Source organism: Venturia canescens, chromosome 5 (assembly GCF_019457755.1).
Source record: "Venturia canescens isolate UGA chromosome 5, ASM1945775v1, whole genome shotgun sequence".
In the NCBI taxonomy this organism is placed as follows: domain Eukaryota; kingdom Metazoa; phylum Arthropoda; class Insecta; order Hymenoptera; family Ichneumonidae; genus Venturia; species Venturia canescens.
The window spans coordinates 6,643,870-6,671,869 of NC_057425.1; the positions used below are offsets into that span (position 1 = coordinate 6,643,870).

General features: G+C 42.6%; 1 protein-coding gene across 2 annotated transcripts in view; it reads left to right on the forward strand.

Annotated features, from left to right (window-relative positions):
* Positions 1–27,987, forward strand: part of mib1 (mind bomb 1) — a 391,854-nt gene extending 363,867 nt beyond the window's left edge. Inside the window, exons 9-14 of one of the 2 annotated variants that reach the window (XM_043420465.1) lie at positions 21,955–22,174; positions 22,998–23,308; positions 23,446–23,620; positions 24,024–24,225; positions 24,982–25,136; positions 25,425–27,987. In XM_043420465.1, the coding sequence (XP_043276400.1) occupies positions 21,955–22,174; positions 22,998–23,308; positions 23,446–23,620; positions 24,024–24,225; positions 24,982–25,136; positions 25,425–25,565 (1,204 nt within the window). In that variant the 3' untranslated portion in view covers positions 25,566–27,987. The remainder of the gene's footprint in view (positions 1–21,954; positions 22,175–22,997; positions 23,309–23,445; positions 23,621–24,023; positions 24,226–24,981; positions 25,137–25,424) is intronic. The other variant, XM_043420466.1, reaches the window with a different exon arrangement.
* The last annotated feature ends 13 nt before the right edge of the window (positions 27,988–28,000 follow it).

Below are 28,000 nucleotides of genomic sequence, written 5' to 3' on the forward strand. Positions count from 1 at the left end.
ACGTTCACACAGCATCGAGTCCTACACGAGTGAATTATTAGGGCTGCACCGTCCACGAATCCCATTGCTCGACAAGCCCCGAAATGGCATTCGTTAACGTTACCGCGAACTAGCGACAGCTTGCTAGAGTGAGAGCGACGATCTCGTGCTGGATGAACGCGTGTACGTGATATATAGAGTTGTATCGAATTCGTCTGTATATAGAAACATTTATAGATGTTCAGGGGGTACCGAGTGTTCCGAAAGCGACCTATCAGCATCCAAAGAATCATGCGATCTGAAAATTTTTCCACCGGCGTTGTTATCATTCTCACGTTTCTTCACATTGAACCGTTGGAGGAACAGTTCAATCAATCGGCACCGTGGCCAACACGGTTGCTGCTCTTTGCGCTGTTTCCTGACAGTGCAAAGTGAGTAATTCATCTCGACGTCGATCAGTCTGAGGAACAATGATTAAAGAAAGGTTTCCTGAGGAGTTAAGAATTCCCGGATGCTCCGCGATCTTGAGGTGCTTTTTTCCATCGATGCCGATTTTTGTACCATCCTGTACCGCTCGCTTTCGCTTCTGTGTGTATACTTGTCCACGCGTAAACGCATCGAGCCCGCTGGAAAGTGCATACACGCCTCGCAATATAGCAGCATTGTACCGATACCAACATTGACCTGTAACAAAATTGACGAAGTCACGACGAGCTTCGGATGAAACCGCTTATTTTATGACTATATCGGTGAAAGGGGAGACACGTCTATACGTCAATCTAAACAAAATTTCAGGGGTTTGGCATCGATGCGGAAAAGCCAAAACCCTGCAAGCCCTCTACGAATTTCCGTCGGTGTGCTCACTCGCGCCTCTCTTCATTTAACCATTGAACCCTTTTGAAATATCCGCGAGACTCGGTTCGCCCACCATGGACGCGCGGAATCGTATATATCGGCAGCGTGTACACGCTGCCATTATGAAGCAGCGGACCGCTCTGTGCACATGTGCACGAATGCATTCCCGTGAATGCATTCGCCATCGGTAGAATCGACGATAAGTTTTCAGGCGAACACGGAACGATGCCCAAAAGGGCACCAAAAAATACAACGTCGAGTTCGATCGCTTTTACATTTTTTGAACGAACGATCAACTGGAGATGAAGAAAATAAAAATTATGTGAACGGGGGATCGCGGGAGTACGAGCTTTGCCTTCGCGAGGGCAGAAAAAAGGTGGTACAATATAATATTGAACGATCCCTCGCGATATATGTTCACAAAGGACGGTGCATTCGTTGCATCGGAATGAATCGCTTTTTCGGAGTGCAGCATTGCCCCACGAGGTTAAATAGAGCCCCAAGCACATTCCCCTCTCATACGTGAAAGAACGTCTGCCCCCGTGCGAAAGATAGCGAGTAACCAAAATGGCCGAAAGTGAATCAGCCGAAGGAATATCGAATTTGGAAATTTCGAAAATCGAATTTCCTTCCGGGCTCGCGGTCGCGTACCCGTAACGTTGATTGAATGTGACGAAGAAACGTAATTAATCATTTAGACGATTATAATGCGTCACTTGTATAAATCAGCTCGTTTGCATCTGCTCTTTTCCCCTCGAGTGGCCCCTCGATTTTTAATACGTTCATAAATATATATGGAAACGCGATTAGCTATTGAAATAACGAGCGGGTCCGCGGGCTGCGTCGATCGACGTAACGTGTGCGTGGCGTAGAAAAACCGGTCGGAGTTACGGGAAACGCAAATTAATGAGGTAACTCAATCGGTATATATTATAGAGCGTAATTGCAGTGAAAAGGGGCGATAAATAAATATTGTCGGCATGTCCAGTCAATTGGATCGAGAGACACGGAGAGCGAGGAGTGAGAATGAGGAAACTATGAAATATCCTACACCGCGCGGTGGCTCTCGCTGGCCTCGCCGAATGGAAATTCGGTGCGCATCGGCCGATAATACGAGAAGCTAACAATATTACTTGAAGGGAATAATGTCAGAGTAATTTATTCGGCTTAATCAAGCGAATTAACCGGAACCACGACGCAAACCTATTTTAGTGAGGGAATGACAAATTTAATAGCCACTCGACGCGGGCCCGCTGTCAACGCGCGGACCGCCTCTTTTTCATTCGTCTCATATATACGTTATTTAACGTAACCAAAACGAATTCGGAACGAATCGTGCAAGCTCAATGTTTCTACGTTGCCTGTAACAGCTGGCGTGAAAAAATAAACCGTAAATAGACGAGTCGGTAAAAGACGAGGCTGCGGCTATCGAATCAAATGCGACTTTGAGGCGCATACCAATAGCGAATTTTTTTCGTATATAACAGTCGCCGAATAACGCATTTGGACTGGATATAGTGTATAGAAATTGGATTTTTGATATAGTGCGAGGCGAAAAGCAATCACGAGGTAAAATGTCCTTTTGTTGAAAATGACATGATACTTGGTGAATCGCGGTGTTGGAGTATAGTCGAAATACCTTAACCGTTAGCGCTGAAGGCGCATTACCCAATGGAAATTATTCGCGACAATGGGATTTCACCGAGAACGCGTGCTGATGCTTACTGCTGGTTTGCCAACAACGAGAGGCACGTACGAATTCGAATGACGGTGACAACAATGCGAACCCAAGAGATGAGCGAGCGCGAGGGGGGGGAGGAGGAGACCTCAGAGAGTTTTCGCATCGTGTGCATACAGCAACGCCCCACACCAGGTTCATTCGAGCTTTGAATGCAGCAGGGAAAACGGTTTTCTCAGTCCCGGACCTCGTTTGCAGAATCTCGCATTTCCACAGAATATCGTCCGGATGAAAATGTGGACGGGAGATCATCTCCCTCTCTTCCCTGCTTGCCCGGTCTTTCTCTTCGGCGCTTCTCCTCGCTCCGTGCTCTATCCCGGCGCCGGTTAGCTCGGATCTCCGGCCCATTATTTATTGGGGAGAAGAACTGTAGGCGGCGGTAGTGTTCTCCGCAGTTGCTCCGCGTGCACAACTACTCCGTGTCTCGATCTCATAAATCGAGTGTTTAGCTAGAGTTTTATCCTAGCGAGCACGCGGAGAGCTTCCTCGTGATGTATAGTGGACCCAAGAGTGCTAAAGCTCAGCCTCGGATCCGGTTCACGCCTCGGGCGGAGCGTGAGCTTCCCGGGAGCAAAGCTCCGTTTCGTGCGGTTCCCACCGTCGCATTAACCAATGTTATCTCATGAGCCAGCTACGAGTCTGATTCAATTGAACAGAGGCGACCCGCAACATCGCGCGAGTCCTTCCTTCTCGAGGTCGACGAATCCTTGACAAAAATAAAAAAGTGCATGTATCAGTCAGCCGCCGATCCATCTCGTCGCTGTTCCTTATTTTCAGACATTTTTATAAAACGCGATCCGAAATTTTCCATTCGTCCCGGTCGGGGACACACGGCACTCGATGCTCGCGGCAATTGCTATTTTATCACCATCGAAACCATTTATTCCCGAGTTACTCACCTCGCGAACACCTCGCATCTGCGGATTTCGCATTGATCTCGCTGAAATGTAAAATCCTCGTGAGATCTCGAGCTCCTTCCAAGCGGTGATCGCTCCCTAGAGGCAGCTGAACAAGCCCGGAAATAGATCTCGGTAACCGGAGAACTTATTTCTGGAAATATGGCGGCGAGTGTGCGGCTAAACTATTTTTGACTTGGCTGGCTCGGTCGCCCAGCATTTCTGGCCAGTGCGCGCGTTCTTATGTACTCTCACTTTAGCTCCCCGAGTCCGCCGTCCCCGTCGCTTCCATCTCTCCTTCTCCCTTCCCTCCTTCCCTTTCGTTCCCCTGTTTTTAACGTCGTTTTCTCTTTCCGTTATTTCCCTGCGAAAGAAACGGACTCGGTGCCTTTCCACGGGCCGTGAACACACAAGGCTCCCATGTGCTCGGCGTCGCGTACCCGCCGGGGTGAAAACGGATACCAGATGGATCCGTGTGTGCCCGCGCTCTGCTGGAGTGCCGTAAGACGGTGCCTGTCTGGGCCGCTGCGCAGGCACGCGTACTTCGGTACGCAGAAAACTCCGTGCTATTTATGGCCCATCCGACCTCGCCGCTGTTCCTTCTCCTAACCGCGAGGGAATTAAGAACTGCGAGTGTGGTGCACGCTCGAGCGTTGGTAGGCAACCAAAATTTTTCGACTTCCTTTTCCTCGGCTTAGTGCGACGTCGCAACGGACGATGGAGCACTTACAAACTATGCTTCCCGATGAGACAGTGCCTGGAAGCAAAAACAATGTAAATCGAGAAAACATTCGCTGGTTATTGCACACATGGAGAGCACGACGATTGCAACGTCTGCCTGGACCGAGGTCGAAACTTCGGTGCTGATTGCGGCGCGGTTATGTCCTCGGGTCTCGAGGCATCTGTAAACGGTATTGTGAAAAGTATTTTCTAGCAATGATCCGGCTAGAACAACACTCGGATCACTCGTCGAGTGGGAAGGATGGTTTCGACGTTGCTCGTCTTCTCGATTCGTGCCCGACCGATCAGAAGCGCGAATAGTTTTGGTTGGAGTTGATAAACCTGAGCGCAGCTCCATACTTCTTTACATTCCATACGTCGTAATTACTATGGGAAGTAAGGAAGCACGGAACAGTCGCCCGGCCCCGTAAACACCTCGATATGCCGATCCGAAAGCGTCAGAACAAAAGGGTTTCACCGCACGATCATTCTTACCGGATGATGGAGTCGAAGCACCGATCGATCGTTACCTACTTGCGCACAACAAGTTACCCAAATGATGTTCGATTACGTAAGTCACTTAAAGTCCGAAATCATCTCATTGGAGGCTCTTCCGAGTCGCCATTCGGTGATGATGAATAGGCACGTTCCATGCTCTCTCCGACTGTGCCTCGACGCGAGTTCGTCCCCGAAGGCTCTTGTCGGTTCTCCGAAGGGACTTTCATCGTCATCAAAGTGTTGACCATCCAATGTATAATCCACCGTTTTGAGACGTCTTAAATCTTCGACTGCGACTTCCGTCCACACGAGCGAGGCCATCGGGTCGATCCAAGTGCTCGGTCCCACGATAATGCAAGAAGGAAAACCGTCCGATGGCCGTTGCCGATGACGATTCGGTTTGGAATGATGCATCCTCCGGCTGGCTGGCTCCGGCTCGGTCCAAACTCTCTTGCGCTTCTGGCTCTTCTCCGGGCTTCTTTTTCATGACTACGGTCCTCAGTGTCTCGACTTCTTACTGAATGCTCGCCGAGATATCGGGCTATACGGGAACTCCTTCATCGCGAGCCCTCTAAAAATGGCCGCACAAATCCCATTGGCCTCCTTGTCACAGCCAACAGCCCCTCCTCACTCCCGCCGCGGCTGAAGAAAGAGCGAGCGAGAAAGAAAGCGAGTGAAAGAGAATGAGAGAATCTTCGAGATCGGAGGCATGTAAGCTTACACTTGACTAGCAGTCGGCGGCTCATACGCTATGCCCCAACTCTACGCGCACAGCGTGGCTCGCGCCAAATTTGTCTTTACCCGAAAATAGGCGTCCCACGGCTGCCGCCACATGGCGACTATTCCTGGTTCAGCCCATCCCTCCTGCCTCTCTCTCTCCCTCTGCAACTGATAACTCACACGAACATAGCCCACCAACACCTAACTCAGCTGCTCTCTCTCTTTATTCTAAACTTTTGCTTTCGTCTGCGTGTTTCTTATTCCCGATCGCCTTCCCCGCTGCTGCTGTTGTTGCCTTTCCACGGACACCAATCGGACAACCTCGTCGCAGAGGAAAACCGCTTCTTTTCCCACCTCTTTTCCCCACTCGGGCCCCATCAACCGCGGTGACATCTTTAAATAGGCTTTCTCCAAGCCTCCCACTATCCGAACTCACCTTTTTCATTCAATATTTACCCACGCCCGACCGAACCTTTTTATAATGTGGACACTTTCCGTCGTCAAATTTCATCCCCTGCGAGATAAATCCCCACTGAATTTCCTCCTCGATATGTACACAGCCTCGTTCAGATATCGAGAGTCATAATCAACCTTCCAAATTGGCAGAGTCGGTTCACGAACCGTCACGGTACGAGGGCCCTCCCCGAGGATAATGCAGGAAAATCAGATATGATAATGACACTCGATTGTCCTCTCCATTTTGTGGAAAATACCGACTAAATCGAACGATCGTTTCTGGAAGAGCGCCATTATTTGCGCGCACTCCATATAATAACTGTATTATATATAAAACCGTATTCATCCTGTGTGTATACGGGTTTATGTATTTTCCCGGGTGACGAGAGCACATCGTAGCCGTTGGATAACGCTCAACGCGTTTTCTAATATCCCTATGTATATATGTTTTATTTTGATGACGTGTGTTATGAAGCTCGACGCGATAGTCGACGCACGCGATTCGAATCACCGGGACACACGTCAGCCCATCATTATACGCTCGCGTAGATTTTCCGGGCTCACTGAAAACGCGATTCTACCAAATATTCGCCTCGCCAACCTTGGGACGTAACTCCGAACGCTTGGAACCTCGCGGACAACGCAGTTGCGTCCTTCTACTTGCCAACCGCCAAAAATCTACAGACCCCTATAAATAATGGTATTTATGAGCTTGCATGTGTATTATTTATATTCATGACGTATCGTGAAACGATAGTCCGCCCAGTAACGAACTCGGCTTAAGTGTTCGTGCTGCAGAATTTCAACGAGTTTCATTACCGTTTTAATCAATCTTTTATTCAAAGTCAAACTGGAGTTCTTTCAATAAACGCATATTTTTATCGTATCGCTCCTCCCGCGAATTGACTAATTTTTCTATAATAATTCATGAGCGATTTTAGACTCATTTTATGTCTCCGTAATCTCGGTCTCACCGAACGTTTGTCCCTTGCTTAAATAAACAAGTATATTCGTCTTGATCCGACACTTTCTCAAGTGTTTTCCGTCATTCATTTGCTCCGATTCTCCGTTTCTCCGCTTTCGTGTATTCACCATTTTCTTTGAGTCTTTGCCAAAAAATCTTGAGGAATGTGACGGCATTAATCGAGCAATGAGAAACACCCGGCAGGTGATTTTCGGCGATACGGAATAAGCACGGTGCGATCTTACATTGTTGTGCGTGTGAGTCGCGTCCTGTGTACAAGAATATTGTACTCAATTAAAGTTTCCGGCGAACACAACTTCGACCCTCGTACTCTTCGTTTTTTCTCATCGTCGACGATGCAGCGAGATTGTCAGATGAAAAAGGAAGAGCGGACGCAAGCTTTGCAGAAGATTTTTAAAAAAAGTCTCATCAAGATGACGAAAAAAAATGAAAATGTTTGTGCATTCTCAAGTCGCAGTGAGTTCTCGTTCTTCTTTATTGTTGCTTCGTTTTCCCAGCAACCGAATTCGATATAGCAAATCAAATGCTGAGAATCAGAGCGGCGTAAATGCGTGGCTTTGTGTCTCCACGAGTACGAGGCTAAAGTCCTTTTTTTGAATCTGCTAGTCGATATGTGAGGCTACCCATTCTAAAATTACTTCGGACGAGTGACGCTTGCGCGTTGTTCAACTCTCATCTCGAATCTCTCTCGCTCTCGAATAGACTGCACGAGGCCTCTCGTCGCACCCCAACTGCAAAATAAGTCGCATCTTCGCCTCATCGTTGCATCGTCCAAACTGCTGTGCTGCACTACTTTCAGACAAATTATGACCCGAACTCCCTTCTCGCCGATACCATTTCTACGATCCGTTACGACTTCAGACCCATGCGAAGATCATTCTGATCAAATGTTTCATACTGTTTTTCATCATACATGTAATTGCACTGAATTTGTTTTTACAATTGGAAAATCCTCGGTTCGACTGCTAATTCGATTAAAAAACAAATCAATAATTAATAATTACTGGCTGACCGTTAATTTTGTTACTCAAACATTTATGCAGTTTAATTGCATCAGCTACTAAATTACCTTCGTCAAATATTGAACCGTAAATAACTGTTACATTACTGTATTCAGTAAATTTTGTAAATATTTGTTCATTGACCTTAATGAAACTGAAGATTTAAAAAAAAAAATTGAAAATCTAAATAATATTTTGTTTTGCAATGTTTTCCATTCTCCTAAGAAGAGTTTCTTCCGGAAATGAGTAGGATTTGATCATTTGATAATTTTACAATGATTAATGTAAAACAGGAAAGAACAGATGCGAAATACCTAACCGTCAGTTGCTTTGAATATAAAATGTTTCGTCCAAATTTTCGGCAATTTTCAATCCGTATGAGAGGCACGAGCTGAACAGTGTGAAAACAGGTGATAAATCGGTACTTCTCGACTTTATAGCTTAACCCTATTGGCACCGAATGAATCTCAATCCAGGTGAATGACTACACCATTGAATGAATATCAGAACATCACTGAATGAATACTTCTCCACCAACTAATCGTTCGCATTCTTACAGCAAGAATTCTCATTGAAGTTATTCGAAGTGTTTCATTATGATTTTCACCAATGAACTTTTCAACGTACTTTCTTTTTCCATAAGGTTTCTTTAAAATAGTCTATTTGTAAAGAACACCAAAAATATTCCGATTCGAAAATTGCTGAATCGTTAGGCACTAAAAAAAGTGATTTTTGAGGTATTTCTGTCACGAACTCGAATATTATAAAAATAACTGATTTTTAATTTCAGTAAGTCAAAGTACATGCGAATAGATTCGCGAAATTTAAGGTCAGGTTATCGAACATTTAACGAAGAATTGAAACTTCAAAAGTCGTAAAATTTATACGAGAGCTCGCGGAGATTCCCTCATCACCACATTTCCATTCAATAATTCATATACCGAATAATTCTAAATTCCGTCGATAAAAATAAAAGCTTACCAAATATTAAAGAGATACGACAGAAATTGGAAAAATGGCAGGAGCAGAAGCTTTTCGTGTACAACCGCAACTTCTCAGAGCTTAGGAATCAGTCAAATTTCGAGTGCCCCATATTTGCATAAAAAGAATCAGAAGTCTTTTAAGGAGGTTGGATCGCGACGATACAATGTTGGCACGCCAAGCGACGTCAAAAACATAAAAAATTTCAAAATGATAAGAATTTAATAAAATTTGGTAAATATATTCTTTAAAAAACATACGAAAATACAAATTTTTTAGATTTTTCTACCCCATGGCTCTCGAGTAATTGAACACTAAAGTTCACATGTACATACATAGAGTTTACATAACTGCATACAGTTATAAATCTTGTGCATAAGAACTTCAATTTGACGCTCAATTATTCGATAACGACGTGATAAAAAATTTTGAAAAAAATTGTATTCCTATACTCGATGCCAGAGAATCGCCAAATTTAATAACTTTCTCATTATTTTGATTTCGTGATCCAGCCTCCTTATTAGACTGAACAGTGCGAGTTGCCGCAAGTGATCGAGAAACCAGGGACACCCTATAGATGAAAAAATGAGTGTCCATCACTATTTTGGGTGGCGTGACGCGTGTCGCCTTCTCGGAGAGATCCACGAGAGAAAATGTTCGTCTTGGATGCACTCACGACGAGGAGAGGAGAAGAAGCGACGCGCAGAAGCGAGAGGCATTTATGTAGTAATGTTTTCTACTTTTTGTCGCGTTATTTTATTTTATTTTTATCCTCAGACTACCCGACTCTTCCTTCTCTCCCATGTCGGGATTCGTATCGCTTTCACTCTGCTCCGTGGCACATACCCCATCGTGCTTCTCCCTCTGGCATTCCCTGTCTCTTTCTTATCCCCTTACTCGCTCCAGTATTTCGGGACAGCCGGGGGTACGACCAACGGGGCCTCCGAACGACGAGACGCATCGGGAGACACACCAGAAATAAGGATAGCTCGCACGGTGGATGGCGCGCTGACACTCCAGGGGAGTAACCCTTTTTATAGGGCAACAAACCCAAAGATAGCTTTCACGTTCGATCAACTTTGGCTTTTGACCGGCGGAGAAGACTAGATCAAATTTTACGGGCGAATCACTTTTTCCTTCTCAATCCTTCCGTGGAGCATTCATATTTACCGATTGTAATAATTCGTCCCTCAAAGAGGACGAGATCCCTCCTATATTTTCGTCATAATTTAACGAAATTTATCTCAAATTATATATTCTCCAACGTTTGGGATTCATTATACTGCGATAGCAATAGCAACAGCAAAATGGAATATTTACGCACAGAGCCGAAAACCGTTTTCAAATATCTTCGTACATTCGTATTTACATACGTTATTGCCAAACGTAGAGCTGAAACGGTAATCATCGATGCGTTTATCGTCAAATAGTTCGCTTACTTATTTTTCACGCTTTTTCAAGTTCAAATATATTGAAAGTGTTCGTACTCGGTTTCCATTTGCTCTAGCATACGCACAGGAATACATGTTTCGAAATATGTAATGATGACGTGTGTGTGTGTACAGCAAGAGCTGAAACATCAATTCCCTCTGCGCCTCCCGTAGCTTGGATCGGGTTACGAAAAGGTCTTCGAGTTCTCCCTGTTGAAAATAGCCTCGCGAGTACATCAGGCAGCAAAGACTCCCAGTAACCCCGACTCTACGAAAGGGACGAATGACAAAAAGAAAAGGGAAGCGGAGGAGAGAACAAGAGAGAGAGAGAGTCGAGGCTGTGAAAAGTCAAGCGTAGCGTTGAGAGACGAAAGATAGAGAGAGAGAGAGAGTTTTGGAGAGGAAGAGAAGGCGAAGGGTCTCTTCGCCATTGAATATTTAAAGCGAGAGAACCGAGTACTCCCTTGATCATTTTTTCCTCGAGACTTGACGCACACGTGCGCGCCCAAACGTCAGCTCTCGTACTCTGTGACTTTTCCTCGTCTCATTTCCTTCCTTTTCTCCTTTTTCCATCGTTAACACGCATCGACCTTCGTTAACGAATAGCACGAAATCGAGAAAATTCAATTAACGAGGAAAACATTTGAGATGAGAAATCGCGTCCCAAATATTATTTCGTCTGTACGAAAGTGAACCTCGTTACTCAACCACAAACAAAAACAACATTTCTCAAAAATTATCAAATCATTAAACACAAGCATTTAGAAAAAGAAAATGTATTGGTAAAAATACTATGAGAAACGATGAAAAAATAATCACAGCAGCTGATATCTTCTTTCATTAGTTTCCATTCAAAAATTAATAAAAAAAAAAATTTTTTTACTACAGTTTCATGATCAATGTACTTGATTTGTTATAATTTTGGTGATGAATCCGATCGTCGGAAGAGCATTATCCCAAATATTCGAAAATATTTCTCTCAGAAAAAAAGTCTTTTGGCGACTCGAAAAATCGAAAAAAAATAGGTTTTTGGCGATGATCCAAACGCATCGTATCTCCACGAACTGGAAAATTTTATCGTGAAAAATTTGTCCTGATTCATACGGAAAAACCTATAGAGTTACGTTTATACAGAGTTGTTTGTACAAAGAAGACTGCCGGAGGGGGAATACGAATGGGAGCGAATAAAAACAGGGTCGAATGGTGAAGAGCGTCCCGCGTGCGTGAAAGCGCCCTAATATTTTGACAGTAAAACTTTGAACCTCGTCCGAGGGACTCAGGACAGTTATATTGCACCCCTACGATTCTCCTTCCGTGCATTTTTCACCCTCTTGCATCTTCGCTCCCCTCGATGCATGCACCCGAATGTATATAAGTCTATGCAAAAATATACTCACGGTGTATCGAGCTACGGTGCATGTCTCGGTTAGAAATAACGTTCACAAACTTCAGCGAACGTGAAGCTCTGACAAAAAAGCGAGGAAGAAAAAACAAGGTGCGCTGATAGCGCCCAGACTCGTGATTCGAGTCCGAGGATCGAGCATTACTCTCAAAATAGTTGGAGCTTCGAAAAAATAGAATGCAGTGCCAACATTATTATTTAAAAGGGACGAAAAACGAATGGAGGCTTCACGACTTTCCCCATTTCGTCTTCTAGCTTCGTCGATATTTTCAATACGTTTATAAAGCCATTATGTTCCCTGCGGATTTTCCATTCGTATAATAATCATAAACCATTAATCTTCCGGTGGGAATTCATTCGGTCGAGCATGAAGTTATTTGCGAAAGGGCGGGCGAGCACGCTTCTGAAATGTGATCACTTTTATACGATACTCGCGCGTATCCCTCTGGCGTATTGGAAAGAATTTGTTATTCTTCTGGAGAGGAATGGAAAGAGTTTAATCAAATGATCAACGAAAATGGAAAGTTAATCGATTATTCGGAAAGCCCGGAGGAAATGGTGGAAGGGTTTATTCAACATCGACCCTCCTTGGAAGTTCTGCTTTCACGAAACAAGACTGAAGGACTGATAACGGTGAGAAGATCACCGTCTGCTCTTCGAAAAGAAACAACGGGGAGCGAAGGGGCAAAGCGTTCCGAGACTTTTCCCCCGACTCGCTCATATATATCTGTACGCGAGGCTGGAGCTCGGAGAGGTGCTCGCTTTTTTCCGAAAAGCCTGAGCAACCCGCCGGAGTAATCCTTTTCGCGTTACACTTGAGCGACTTTGCCGATTCCGTGCCAGAACTTTGTGCACATTTTACACCTTCATTTATTTATTCTCTTGGCAGCGTGGGCGCGAAAAAACATGGCGATTATCGACCCAAGAAGCCTCTTCGTTGGGACAGAAAAGTGAATTTTCAACAAATTCAACGCCACGAGTTTCGTCGCCGCGAACAACCGGCCTCTGCCCCCGAGAAATTCAAGGCCAACGATGCAAACGAGGACACCCCACTGCGTTGAAATCCCTGGGAAGATTTTTCTCGAGATTACCGATGTGGCGCACATGTGCGTGCGATCCTGAGACAAACAAAATTGAAGCGCGCCCCTCCTCGTGGAAACAATTTCGTAGGGAAACTCGATGTTGAGTTTGCCGAGGCGTTCGAACTCTGTGATTTCGAATGCTGAAACGTCAAATCGCCTCGATACGATGCAGTTTTTAATCAACTTTACAATTCGACGAGAGATTTAATTACGTAATTGAAAATGGAAAAATTCAAATGACTGGTTGATCTGGTGTGTTATTCGGAATCTCCGATACGATCTTTCAGCATGATGTTCAAATATTATCATTCTTGTATCAATTAGCAAAATCCAATTACATCGTTCTCACCGGCGATATTTCAAGCTCCGATTAATAAAGATTTCATTATTCTCGAAACGAAGGATCGCACTGTGACGGATCATTGATAGCCCACATTAAAAATCCGTACTCAGTGGCCCACCAAAACGCAATATTTTCGCCTGTAATTATACATGATCGAAAATCGATTTAACGAAAGTGCTAATTATAATGGAATGGTAGTGCAATTACGTTGATGCGATCAACATCCAGGTAGTATATAATCAATGTTGATTACGCTCTCTTTCCGATAGTATTTACGTTACCAAATCCGAATATTCCGGAATACGAGGGCGGCCTCCGGAAAATATAAATATTTATACGCTCATCGGGTCAACAGAGAAGGACGCGGACAAATGAGGGAATCTCTCTCTCCCTCGTTCAGCATTATTTGTGAAACGAGATTGATAAGAGTTTTAATACACGTATAACCGAAACGAAACCATTAATTTTCCGCGAGCTCAATATAATGACGAAAAGAGAAGAATTCTTTATATTTGCATTATAATTTATCTTGAATTTTTCTACATTCCGAGGATAGAGTTGATACTTTGCGCGCAGGTCGTTCCTCCTTCGCGCTTTTTCATATATTCTCTCTTCCTCGTCACGTGTCACGCTGTCTCTTTTCTTCTCATATATCTCTGGTATTTCCTTTAAAAAGACCTTTTGCTCGGCAAACCGCGAACCAGCCCCGATTCTCGCTTTCTCTTTTTTATTTTACTTTATTTTTTTTCCTCTCTTACTTTTCTTTTTTCTTACAAGCCACCCGCATCCACAGAATTCGCACGAGTAGGCAGAGGCAAAATGCGGGAGAAATGCCCGGAGCTATCGTCATATTTTATTGAAGTCATTTCCATCGCCGCGGCACGGAAACTTCCTCGACTTTTTGCAATAACTTTAAAAGAGCGAGAGAGAGAGAGAGAAATCGCTGGTTCTCGCGCGTAGAATTAATATATATATTTTCTTTTTTTCACCCTGAGCTCGGCTTGGCCGAGATAGTGCACGAGAAAAGAAGCGAAGGGAAAACGCGGAATACGCGCGGCGCTTGCGGTATTGAACGCATAAATTACACGCGCCGGGCCTCCTCGACCCAAGAAGTGCTGCGATTGAAGTGTCCTTCTTCTTCTTCTTCTTCTTCTCCTCCTCCTTTTTCTCATTCTTCTTTTTTCCTCTCCACTCTCTTCTTCTTCTTCTTCTGCTTCTTCTTCTTATTCTCATTCTTATTCTTCATCTTCCTGCTTTCTATCTGATTTCTATTTCACTCTTGGCTACCTCACACTCCCTCACACTCTCCGCACCTATACACGCTAGAGATTCTCTCTTCATACTTGCGCAAACCCTCAATTCAAACTGTTCGACCCCTCCTTTTCATCACATATATTCACCGGCAATCTTCTACTCTCTCGTTCCGTCACCCTCGCTTTCTTGCCCTCTTCCTCGAGTCGCGGCTCTCGTCTCGATAGAATTAGTTTGTAGTTGTGATTTAGTTTACCAACTGCTTCCAACGGAGAATTTCAATTTCACCACGCATCTTCTTTTCGATCACGTTTTATTTCTCCCTCCCAGCTCCTCCCACTTTTTTCACCTCCTTCGACAACGCTAAGACTCACGGGACGTATTTAGTCCAGGCTTATCAGAATCGAGGATATATTTTCTTTACCACCGATCCAAAACCGATTTAAACGCGAGAATGAAAACTCAAAAAGACGTTACATCGACACCGATGCCGAATTCCCTTAAAATCAGACTACACGTTAGTTGAGACATTTTCTTCAACGGAGGCTGGATCGCGAAATCACAATAATCAGAATTCGATGAAATTTCGTGACAACATTCTTTGGCATCAAGTATACAAATACAATTTTTTTACACCACTAAATCGTGTGACCAAATTTTCTTAAACTCGCTTATTATTTTGAAATTCTTAATATTTTCAACATGGCTTGGCATGGCAACGTTGCATCGTCGCGATCCACCCTCCTTAACGAGTTTCTAAACGCAAGTCTGTCATTTTCAAGCCAAAAGTACCAAATTTACATGACAATATTTTATCGAAAACAAACAAATTAGGCCTTGTACTTTGGTCACTCGGAGGAAAATTTATCGCTGTCGTCGATGAATGAGTGAACAGCTAGATAAAATATTTGATTTTTGACACTGGTATTGAAGTGGTTTCGCAGTTTTTCAACGAGTTTTCAATAATATCGTAGAAACCTCATCGAGACATACTTGATTGCACCGAACGGTGGAAACGATCATTTCAAAATTGGAGCATTACATCCAGCACTCGCCAATGATTATCGTTCGTTTTTATTGATATTTTTTATTTTTCCAACGGCCTCAATTCTTCGTGAAAGCGATTAACTGTCGGGTACGATTTTTCATCGAGTGATTTCCTTTAAGCAAATATTGGCCGCGTTCAACCTGCCATCGGGCTTGTCCTGTTCGGCCGATCTAAAGGTTACGCCAATTACGATTGCACCGATCGGTCATAGTACCGAGAACTTGGGTGTGCCACGCAATTCCAATGAGAAATTGTGCACCGGAAGTTACGGTGTATTTACCTACGGCAGCGTCTGCGCCGTCTCGGCGCGTTCAATCCGCACTGTCGTATGAAATCATACAGAAAAATACAACATCGATGGCAAAACCAGCAACGAAATAAACATTTGTTTTCTCGCTTCTCGCAAAGAAACACGCAACGACTTTTTAAACAGTTTTTCCCATTCCGTCCTGAAAAATTTCAATGAAAGTAAAGTTAATGGAAACTCGACCTTAAAAGCAACGAAATTTTCAATCGTTTCGATGCATTTTTGCATCGAGATAAACGCCAAAAGTTCATAAGAATTGACATTAATTTGGCTCCCCTGAAAAATCCATGACTCGACTCAAGTGTGACTAAAAATATAATTTTTACGATAAGCGCACATCCTATTAAAATGATGATTTTTGTCAAAGATATATTTCGAGATCCTGGACAATCGTATTCCAAATCTCCAGCTTTATTCGCCCGTAGAAAATGAGATATGACGGCGAAATTTCACAACCGCTTCCGTACTCGTATTTAATCAAAAGTTTTCTGGCGTACGTGATAACTAATTTTCCTACGTGCAAAAAAACAGCTGAGCTTGTGTCCCCGGAAGCGATGAAAGTGAATTGAAAGATCGCAAATATATGCGCACACTAAAAGCGTTTACGCTCGCCTCACTAAAATACATTTTACGTAACTATCCTACATGTCGAGCACTTTAATTTATCATCACGGTTCCTCAGTACGAATTGTTTCGCGAGAAGAATGCGCCCCACAAAGCTCTCTTTGCCGGCCCTCGTGCGAGGGACGAGAAAAGAATTTTCCCATTCTTCCAAAAGTGCACTACGAATGTCAAGAATAAATCACGGAATTGAGCAGACACGGCGAATGTGAATGAACGAAATTTCCGTATGCTCAAAACTATAACAAAGGACAGTCGCCCAAGTTCCAAACGCCCACGAAGCGCCCATGAAATCCCAATTATTCGTTACGACAAACAGCTAAAAATGAGCGCTGATGTGTTACCTACCGTATGAGAAAAAAGAGAACGGAGATTATTGCTCCCGCGAAAATCGTCTTTCGCACGGAGCACAAAACATTTTTTCAAATTTTCCGTGTCACGCTTGCGCACACGAATCGCACATCCCGATATTTATATTGCAAACAAACTATGCTTCTCGCCTGAGTTTGGAATTCGGGCACACGCACTCGTGCTATTAAGCGTTCGTGTAAATGAAGACATGCGGAGAAGCCGAGAAAGTCTTGAACACTGCAAACATTCTGACGTGAAAATCCGCGTGTGTTTGTAGAGAGCTTGGGCGGGGAAGAACCGAAAAAACTACATGAAATTTCGTCTCGGTGTAATAAGCGAATCGCCTTATAGTAAGCTTTTTAGGTCTCGACAGTTGGCAGTTGGATAAGCAGTGCTGACGGCTCGCTGTCACTGAGTCACTAAAATCCTCGTACCGTGAACGTGATACCGAGAGCCGAGAGCTGTCCGAGGTTCGAACGATCCCATTAATGTGTGTATCTGCATTAAAGTATGACTGTGTACGGGGAGTACGAGCGGTACGATGATGCACGAAGATCGTGTACAGGGTGTTCGAATCATCGAGCTCGCTCGAAGCCTCGATTCGAATGATTCGTTTGTGGAGCTAGCTTCGTTCGATAATTACTCGCCTTTTCGAGTATCACGAGTCTCAATGAATGTGTCCGAAGCTCGCTCTGTGTCTTCGTTGCACAGAGATACGATTATTTGTGTATAACAAATATTTCCAAAGATCGGAGGAAAAGGAGTGGAGACGAGAGACGATTGAAAGCGCTTTGGAGAAGGGCGTGAATGAAAGAAGAAAGGAAATGAGACGAAGTGGGATTCATCGTTGGGAAGATCGAACCGAGAGAAAACTGCGATTTGTAACTGCAGCCGAATTGGAAGTGAGCAGGACGAAAATGAAAAGTTCCTGTCGGAGGGAGGGAGCGAAAGAGGACTTTTAAGGGGAAGAGAAGAGAGAAAAATCGGGCCGAAACGAACACTCGGCTGGCTCTTTCCCTTTTTTCTTTATTTCCCTCGCCCCCCTCCGCAGCTTTTATTCCCTCGGTGCCATCAATATGCAAATGCAGCCGAATGCTGGCATTATTGCATTAATAACAATAAATTGATTACCCATGGCAACCAATTATTACGTTGGATTTGGGAAATGCCAAGAGTTGGCAACGCTCGTTTATATCTATAGATTCAAACGCATAGATACATATAAAGGAACGAAGAAGAGAAGGAGGACAACGACGACGTTATTACACGTCATTACGCTCTCCCCGTATATATATATCTCCATTAAAAATCTTTTCTACCCACGAGACGATGCGGTTCTCTCACGCTATATACGCAACACTCCCGCAGAATCCGGCGCCGCGACGAGCCAGGCCTCGTTATTGCATAAAAGACACGCACACGTTCCTACATTCCCGCATACATCCTCCCGCGTGTATGGACCGATTCGTTCAAACTTCATTCACAGTACCTCCCAAACTCATTTTTTCTCAAATGATCCGAGGAATTCCTCCAAAATTTCATCCATCATTTTCGTATCTGGGAATTTATACTTTCTGCATACTGATCGATACTCTTTGACCTTGATCCTCTGGGAAAACGCGAGGGATCGAGTATTTCGGGAATTCGTCGATGAAAATATTTGTATATTCTTCAAGAACGCAGCTGCAGTACTTACCAAATTATTGACGCCGTTAGTGAGTTGAATTCGACGTTAAGGAGGGTGGATCGCGACGATACAATGTTGCCATGCTAAACCGTGTTAAAAATATAAAGAATTTCATAAAATTTGGTAAATGTATTCTTTCAAAATATATAAGACAATATACATTTTTTTAGATTTTTCTACCACACGGCTCTCGAGTAATGAACACTAAAGTTCACGTGTAAGCATACAGTTTACATATATATACAGTTATACAACTCGTGCGTAAGAACTTTGATTTAACGCTCAATTATGCGATAACCGCGTGGTAAAAAAATTTGAAAAAAAATTGTATTTGTATACTCGATGCCAAAGAATGTTGTCACGAAATTTTATCAAATTCTGATTATTTTGATTTCGTGATCCACCCTCCTTAAATAGCCTGTAGACTCGTGTACGTATGGAGTATTTGATACTGTGTCGCACCCGATGCCATCGCGCTTCCATTTCACGAGAAACTCCTCAGGGTAAGGGTGTACAAAGTGCAATAACGAGTTGCAATTGCAGTTGGAATGGCACATCTCTCTCTCCGTTCTCTGTCGCTGTGTGCGCGTGCACCTCTCCTTCGCTCTTTCTCTCTTTCTCTCTCTGTTTGCGAATGTGCTTTACGTTATGCGAAATCGACGATTTATGTTATACACTTTGCGCACTCTGAATTGTCTACGCTTCGAGAATAGACGATCGATACATTTATCAACAATGTCCGACAGTTTTATTCCGATGTAAACAATGCCTTAAACTCGATATCGTTTCGTTTCATTCGTGTTTACGTCAAATTGATTAATCTGTTTTCGTAGGATCAAATGATTTTTATGTCGAATTACCAAAGCACCCTTTACTTCCCTACTGTCACTATCCCCACCAATATTGGGGGAGAACGGGGCTAAATGGCCGACGAGGCAAAGTGACTAGTAAACAATAATAATTATTCATGTGTCTTAACCCGTCGGAGGGACACGTCGTTTAGAAACAGTCAAGGATTTTCATAAATCCAGGTACAAAAACAAATTTTTACGTCAATCTTATCTACCCCTTGGAGCCTCGAATTTTTTTCCAATTATTAGAATAATCCTCTACATGAATGCTCGCATATTGAAATATAATTGTGCATAGTATTTTTCTCAATTATCGCTGTAATTTGGTGGTAAAACGTTTTGTTACTAAAAAAAGCAGTGTGGGGTAAGTAGGCCAACGGTGGTATGGGGTTGGCTAGCACATGTGTCGACGTACATGTGTGCTCTGATGGACCTACCGAAGGTGCGAAAACACGATATTCCATGTGTGTAGAAACTGTAATTCTGATTGTGATAACGAGGATGAGGATAAAATATTCTTTTTCTCACACGTATGGACAAAAATGATCTTTACATTGACTTATGTCAAAATTTTGTATAAGTTGGTCGAATCATCGAATAAATGATATTGATAACTATCCGTTTTTATTAATTTCACTACTACGTAGTTGATTATCAGGTTAAAATAGTAGCACAGTCAACTTGCCCCGACCGTGGACGATAATTCATATTGTTTAACATTTAAAAATTCGAATTTTTATCCAAGATAGAGGAAGGTTGCTTCTATTCGAAAGGACCATTTGATATTTGAAATCGTCTTCGGTTCCTTGTTTACAATAGTGTGAGAAGTTGGCCAACCAGCCCCGGTATTGAGCCGATTTGAATGAAATTTCGTATCGAGGTAGTTGGAGTCCCGAGGAAGGGCGGGGGATAGTTTTCACAGAAATGGTCCCTTAAGGGTGTGAAAAAGGGGCGGAAGTTTGTATGGGAGCAGCTCTAATTTTCGCGGATGAAATCGCGTGTAGAACTTAGTTACAAACAACTCAGCATGAATGAATGTTCGAATTATAAAAAATTGAAACGAGCAATTGATTATATTATTTTTCGAATGGAAAACTCATCGGTTGGGTCATCACAGCGGAAGCGAAACGCGAGAACCGAAACGTTGCTGGAGGCTTTTTCTCTTTGGCTGATGGACTGAAACATGTGCCCTGTTGATAAAACATGTGTGGCATGTCTGACGAGCTCAAATACAATATGTATGTATAGGATCGACAGGGACACGAGAGTTGGTCGTCTTCGTAGTTGTTCTCGAAGGCATGAGGGCCTCCTTCGACTGGCAAGGAAAAGACCTCCTCTGACGACAGCTGCAGAACTCGGAGTTATAATATATTTATACGCACGTCGTATGTGCTGTTCACTTTCCTCCTTCTCGTCTTTATAATCCTCCATCTTTCTCCATCTCATTCTCTTTCTATCTCGCTGACGAGCAGAATCGATCTCTCATTTCGAGACAGCTTCGCGGTCCATGGGGTCCATAATTCCTGCAACGTCGAGGTTCCTGCTTCGAAAGTCCCTGCAGCATTGCACTGAGCTCTATGCTCTTTGCCCTGTGGCTCACACATGCTATGAACGTGTCATGATTAATTACTCATGAGAATAAGAAAGAAAAATGATCGGCAAGGCTACGTCACTTGTATGCAAATTCGACCATTTTTCGCACCAAACAGGACGAAAATCGAAGTTTTTTATTCCCCCTTTTCAATTGAATATTCAGAATCCATTCGTCTTTCTGCTGTGTCAAATTTTTTCAATCCAATATTCAAAATGATTTTTCTTCCTGCCTCGGAATTCAAAATCTAATTTAAACCAGAATTTCGATCCACGTTCGAATACTTGCCTCGTGCCTAACGAAGCTGAACGAAACGACGATTTTTCTTCTAGCAGTCTCAAAATATGACAGTGAATTTTGCAACGTTGGAGTCCAACGAAATGACCTGAAAAAACTCTCCAACAAGTCCAGTAATTCTTCAATTATGTTACCTGCCTAATTTGCAATTCGTAGTTTTTTAATCTGCATCAATAATTACAAATGTTATTGCAAACTTCAGCATCATTTCAAACTTACATTTTCCTCGATCCAATATCACAATACAAAATATTCTTTAGTTTGTCTACTTTAATTATAATTCTCGTTTTTCTCTAGCATTTTGATAAAATACAATTGAATTATTGTAACGAAACCTGCTCGTTTTATGAGCTTGCATATTATTCGATTCCGTCTCATCCTCTCGCTGTACACGGGATCGTCATACATTTGAATTGCGGCGAGCAAGTAGGAATAATCCTAGTTCGCATAACTGTAATTTAGCATCGCTTCATAGAGGTATTAAATGCAATTCAACTTGTACGATCGCGGTTAAAACACTCGGTGGAAAGCGAACTTCTGCATGGACATAATTATTAGTGTTCCCGTGTATGAAGCCACTGGGAAAATTTATTGATATTCGATGAATGAACTAATACGTAATACGAGTGGAAATAGGCTGCGTTGGTAATTCCATCATTTAATTGCACAATGGAAAGTACACGGGAAGCAACGAATGCCGCGTAAAAGAGTGAATTCGAGTTCAATTGAGGCGAGAAAAAAGAACAATTAATGTGGACTCGACAAAGCGCGCTTTGTGCGCCGATATATTGCAGCGAAAAATCAGTGAGAGAGCAATCGAATGTCACCACACCGCGACTGATTTAAGGACGCTTCTTGTTGCAGTGCGATGAGAATTTTGTTGTCGAAGCTTCCTCGACCGTGGATCGTTGACGAGAAAAAGGACGACGGTTACACGGCTCTCCATCTCGCAGCTCTGAACAACCACGTCGAAGTCGCCGAACTTCTGGCGGGCATCGGTAAAGCTGATTTGGATTTGCAAAACGTTAATCTGCAAACTGCTCTTCATCTGGCGGTCGAACGTCAGCACACGCAAATCGTCAGGGTGAGATAATTTTCTGCTCCTTTAATTTCCATCGAGGTCCGAATGCTCCGGCCCCCGTTTAATAATCGTTTCGAAAAATTCTGCGACTCGATCCCAACTCGGAAATACGTTTTTGAAAAATACAAAAAATCGGGGTTCGCGCCCTATAAATAAAACGATGGAGTTAGCACCGATCGGTAAACTGTCGTCGAGCTCGCCTTTCGCCAGGTCCTGGCCTGATTGTGTCTCCCGAGAATAAACGGACTAGTTTATTTTTACGAAATTCTATTTCCCGTGTCACCCGCCTCCGCCGTAACTGTTTTCTCGAAGCAACTAAGGCGATCCATCATGTTCGGCAATCCTGCGTCTCCGCTTGCTCCGGTCCATCTGCTGTCCATCGCGCTTCGGCCCGATAAACCATATTTAGATACGCTGCCATATTTCTCGTTATCCAAAACTCGTTTATCCTCGGTTTCGAATAGTTCTTGGACAACGCTCTGCTATTTCAAAAATCTCGTTCGTTTCTGGCTGTTCAATATTCGAGCAGCATTCGAGTTTTTTTTGCTCGAGTTCGTCCAACTATTTTGTCTTACAATTTATTCGCTGCACAACAGTTTTCCACAATTCGTCGAATGGGATCAATTTTCTTCGGCATTTGTCGCACATTTTTCCATCCCTAAGACTCTTCAAATATATTTCAATCCAACGTCCGCTCGAAGTGGATTCAAGACTGCGCGCATCATTGCTTCGCCTCGGTTGAACGCGAACGATTTTTCGCCCCGTCGTCGCGTTTCAAACTCAATATTTCCGAGCCGCGATTTCTTATTGCAACGTGAAATTACAGCTGCTCGTGCGCGAAGGCGCCAACGTAAACGTTGCGGACAAAGACGGCGACACTCCCCTTCACGAGGCGCTTCGACACCACACGCTCTCGCAGCTGCGACAACTCCAGGATGTCCAGGACGTCGGCCGCCTTCTCATGGGCCTGGGAGCGCAGGGCCAGGACAAAAAGAGCAGCTCCTTCATCGCCTGCTTCCTGGCGGCCCACGGCGCCGATTTGGAACTCAAAAATAAGAAGGGACAGACTCCGCTGAACCTTTGTCCGGATCCGAACCTGTGCAAGACCCTGACGACTTGTCACAAGAACAAAGAATCGTTAGTTCGAACCACGAAACTTTTCAATATTTCATTTCTTTGACGCTTACTTGTTTCACCGTCGAAAAACTCACCGACGATCCCAACGTTGCTCCAACGCTCAATAAAAATACCGTTTTCTCTCGTTTTCTTTACAGACACGACATCGAGGCCCCCGCACCTTCCGCCGCGATGGACGAGTGCCTCGTTTGCTCGGATGGAAAACGGGAAATGCTTTTCAGCCCATGCGGACACGTCGCTTGTTGCAACCCGTGCGGACCCAGAGTCAAAAAATGTCTCATTTGTCGTGAAAATGTAGTCTCGCGGGTGAAGGTAAACGAGAAATATTTGAAAACCAAGCGCTAATCATTTTCAACATTATTTTCAATTTTTTTCATAAAGAACGCGTTACAAAGGACTTTTAACTCCTGGAGTTAAAACACTGATACCAGACCCTGCATACGCGCTCGAAAAGCGAGAAAAACGAGATGAACGCAAATGAATTTCCCCGCAACAAACTGTCGTCGTATTGAAAACGCGAATACTTTCACGCTCGATTGCTCCTAAATGAAAATAGAAAAATAATCAATTTCTCCACTTTTTGCGTGCGCCTGTACCGAGTCGTTACGTTCGACAAATAAAGCTAATTCAAATGACGGAATCAATGTTTCAACGTGCTCGAAAATGCTGTGACGATGAATAGTCGGTACTCTGGAATATTTGAATATTTTTGCAGATCGAGGAGTGCGTGGTCTGTTCAGATCGCAAAGCTGGAGTGCTCTTCCGTCCATGCGGTCACATGTGTGCATGTGAGAGTTGCGCGACTCTGATGAAGAAGTGTGTCCAATGTCGTACCCAGATTCAGCACATGGTACCGATGTCCATCTGCTGCGGCGGAGGAGGTGATGTTACTTACGTTAAGGGGTGTGATGCCTCAGGTACAATTACAGATCGCTCCACTCTTCGTTTCTTCGTTACGTAAAGGGTGATAAACGAGCGTGGAAAAGTTGGCAAAAGTCGTAGTTCGTGCCGATGAAAATTAGGATGACTTTGGCGTATCCAATTTTTTCTTTCTTCCCGTCTCGTCAAGAATAGTACAGGAATAGCATTTAAAAAGTCACATTATTGCGAATGCAACGCTCTCGGCTCGTGTAGATTTATCAGTAGGATTTTTAATGTGGAACTTTCCTTTTTTTATTCCAACCGAATTTCGATAGTATTTTTTTGTGAAAGTTTGGCATTTTTCGAGTGCATGGGGAGCGAACATGGAGTAGATAATTAAAAAAATTGAACAGAAATACTTGCGGTTCTTGCAGAATGTCCAGGACCATTTTCAAAATAGAACTTAAAATGAACTTTTTATAGAAGTTTGACATTTTTCAAATCCCTCAGAAGCAGGCCTCTCGTGTTTTACTTTTTCGTATTCCAACGCGTAAAATTAGTTGTACAGAGCTGAATGTAACTGCGAGCATATAAATTCAGGAAAAATATGAAAACCTCATTTTTCCGGACGTTAATCTGGAGTCGAAATCGTCCCCGCTCAAGAGACCCGTTCGAAAAAAACGAGTTTCGCAAACGGACGCGTGATAAAAATTGGACGCGGCGATGGGTCGCTTTTTGGCGAATTCGAAAATGACCGCGGTCTCAAAATAACAATCTTCGTTGCTGATTCATTTTTTCTTTCATTGCTTTAGGTACGATTTCCGAAGTGAAGGCTGATCCCGAGGAAGAACCGGCTCCCGTGAATACGGGAACTGGCGAAGCAGCTTTAATGAACAACGGTAGCCGCGACACTTCGCACAGTGACATACAAAAGTTACAGCAACAATTGCAGGACATCAAAGAACAGGTAAAAATGAAAGAATTAATTAAACTTACTTAGAATTCTCACGACGAAGTACTCGAAATTTTTTACTATTTCCACCAAAAATGTCCGAGCTTTTGAGTACGAAACATGAATTCATATCGTACCAAATTAACTTTTATGAGAACAACGAGTTAATATAATTACCGTAAAAAAAAAAAACAAATGAAATAAAACGAGCTGTTCTCAAAATTGTTCGAAATTAATTCTATTCCCATGGACTGAATAAATCATGAAAATTACAGACGAAATGATGGACTAAATTTTTTCCAGACAATGTGCCCCGTTTGTTTGGATCGACTGAAGAACATGATATTTTTATGCGGCCACGGTACGTGTCAGATGTGCGGAGACCGGATGTCCGAATGTCCGATATGCCGAAAAGCAGTAGACAAGCGAATTCTGCTCTACTAAAAAAAAAAAAGAAATACAAAAAAAAATTAAAAAATTGAAAAACCAAGAAACAAAAAAGCGTGAAAAAATAATGAACGATACAAAAATGAAAGACTGCTTGCAATTGACGAATCCTAATGATATTTCAGATTTTTTGTCCCAAGGATTTAAATAGTACTGAGATATTTTTTTTTTTTTTTTTTTTTTTTTGTATTATTTCGATGAATCGAATCATTTCGAGTAATGTTTAATGGACAAAAGAGACGTGGATCGTACGATGACTTACTAAGTGCACGCACAGACTAAAGTCAAAAGACTCTTGGTCATCGATAACTTATTATTTGTACAAGTACTATCGTTAGTACGATAATAATAATCATTATTGTTGTTATTATTATTATGATTAATATTATTATAACATTATGTAATATAGTGTCTTTAGTTTGGAATTTTGAGTCGTAGGCGTAACAACACTTTGGTACGATCATTTTCGAAGGTTGATATATTTCGTCGCCACGTCAAATGATCGTCGCCTTATGTTTGCATTCGACTTGTTGCAATAAAATATCATCTAATAATAACCAAACATTTCGTCTCTTACGAGAAAAATACAAGTGAATGCGAATTACGAACGAGAAATGAATTTTCCATGGTTTTTTACTGTTTTTCTAAGACCTCAGCATCTTCTGTAAATTTAATAATTTAACGTGAAAATGATGAGATAAGTGATAGATTATTTGAACAACTGATCGCTTCATTGAAAAAGATAAATTTCGGTTTTAATCCGTTCCGAAATGCGGAATGTATCTTCCCAATATCTTCGTTAAGTACTCGATTGTTTCTTATTTTTGTATAGTTTATGTCAATTCGAATTGCCATTCTCGAATTTGGAAATGCTTGAAATAGGATTCGAGATTAAAATAATTGTATCGCTGTGTATTAGGCCTGTCGCTCGTTTAGAACTTATGACCCTGACAGTCGTCCTCGTAAATTGAAAATCATTCCCATCGATCCAGCCACGAATTTGCTCCGATTATTTGTGGTTTCTTCATTTTTATCCACTTGCCATTTAGCTTGGTAAATTGATAGTTCATCTTTTGAAAATATCCTTCAAATAAAATGTTCTCTATACGATTTTGGCTTGCGAATATTCTCATCGGATACGTAAAGTTTTGTGGAGCTTCAAAAAAAAACCTTTCGAAAAATTCTACATCAATTGACTTGTTGTAAATTTGTTTGCAATATGTAAAATTGGAACGTTACAGAAAAATGATTTGTGAGTCGGGAATATATGGCTGGTTTATGATGGAGCAACGGCAATTAAGCGCTAGTGATTTAATCAACACTCTCGACAGATTCTCGTGCAACGCGGTTTGTAAGCTGAACGTATAATAAAAAGAGGAATCACTAGAGAGTTATCAGTGTCGACGTATCGCGTATTTTGATACAAAATTATGTCAGCGCTTGTGCAGGAAAAACTTGGCATACCTTCGTTATATTTACGTCCTCACATTTGTTATTTTTTTTTTTTCAAATTGTATTAGGATTGGAAGGAGTTATTTTCACAACTGTCAATCGACGTTGAGGAACTCATGAATTCTGCATATCGATGCATACCGAAAAAAGTGGAAAAATCGATGTTCTAACAATAATTCAATCGACGATTTTTTCACCTGAGATTCACCGATAATAATAGTGGGAGTTTTTTCTCAAGAGGCATCGTCAAATTTGCCTGGAATTTGCGATCCGCGTGAGAAAAGTTAATCCGACTGGGCAAGCTCATTTTATCATCACCACACGCTTATCGTAAACTGCTACAAAAAGTTAGGGTAAACATTTAAAAGTGCGGCTTTTTCAAAAGTCGGTGCAAGAATTTTTTCTTCTTCTCGAAGTTTCCTATCCCAATGTGAACTCCAAAATATTCAAATATACCTTATTTCATCACTTTTTTCCAACAACTTAAAAACCCCATAATTCATGGTTTTTATGGAAAATGTCAGCCTCCCCCGACGAAATTTTATTAGTTGTGACTGATCGAGCAGTTCGTGTCAAAAAAAAAAATTCTTGCATCGATTTTCGGAAAAGCCGCACTTCTGAATATTTACCAAAGTTAGTTTTAAGGTGAGAGAACTTATAGAAACGCGACTTGAACACGCCTCAATGTCTGTCCAAGATAACACGAAGGTTGTGAGTCCATTACAGCGCAAGATGAATTGAAATTTTATAAAAGCGTTAACACCCGTTGTCTGTGCTGCTCCCAATAGCGTATTCTTCATGAATGTTTAGCTATAATGAAAAATGAGAAAAAACACAAAAACAAAATCTGCGAATTTTGTTCCGTTGCGAGCAACCATTGATTGTTTTCCTGTCAAAATAAAACTGTTAGCCAAGCGCTGTAATAATTAACGAATAAATAAAAAATACACCTGCAAAAATAGAAAAACCTGACTTATTGA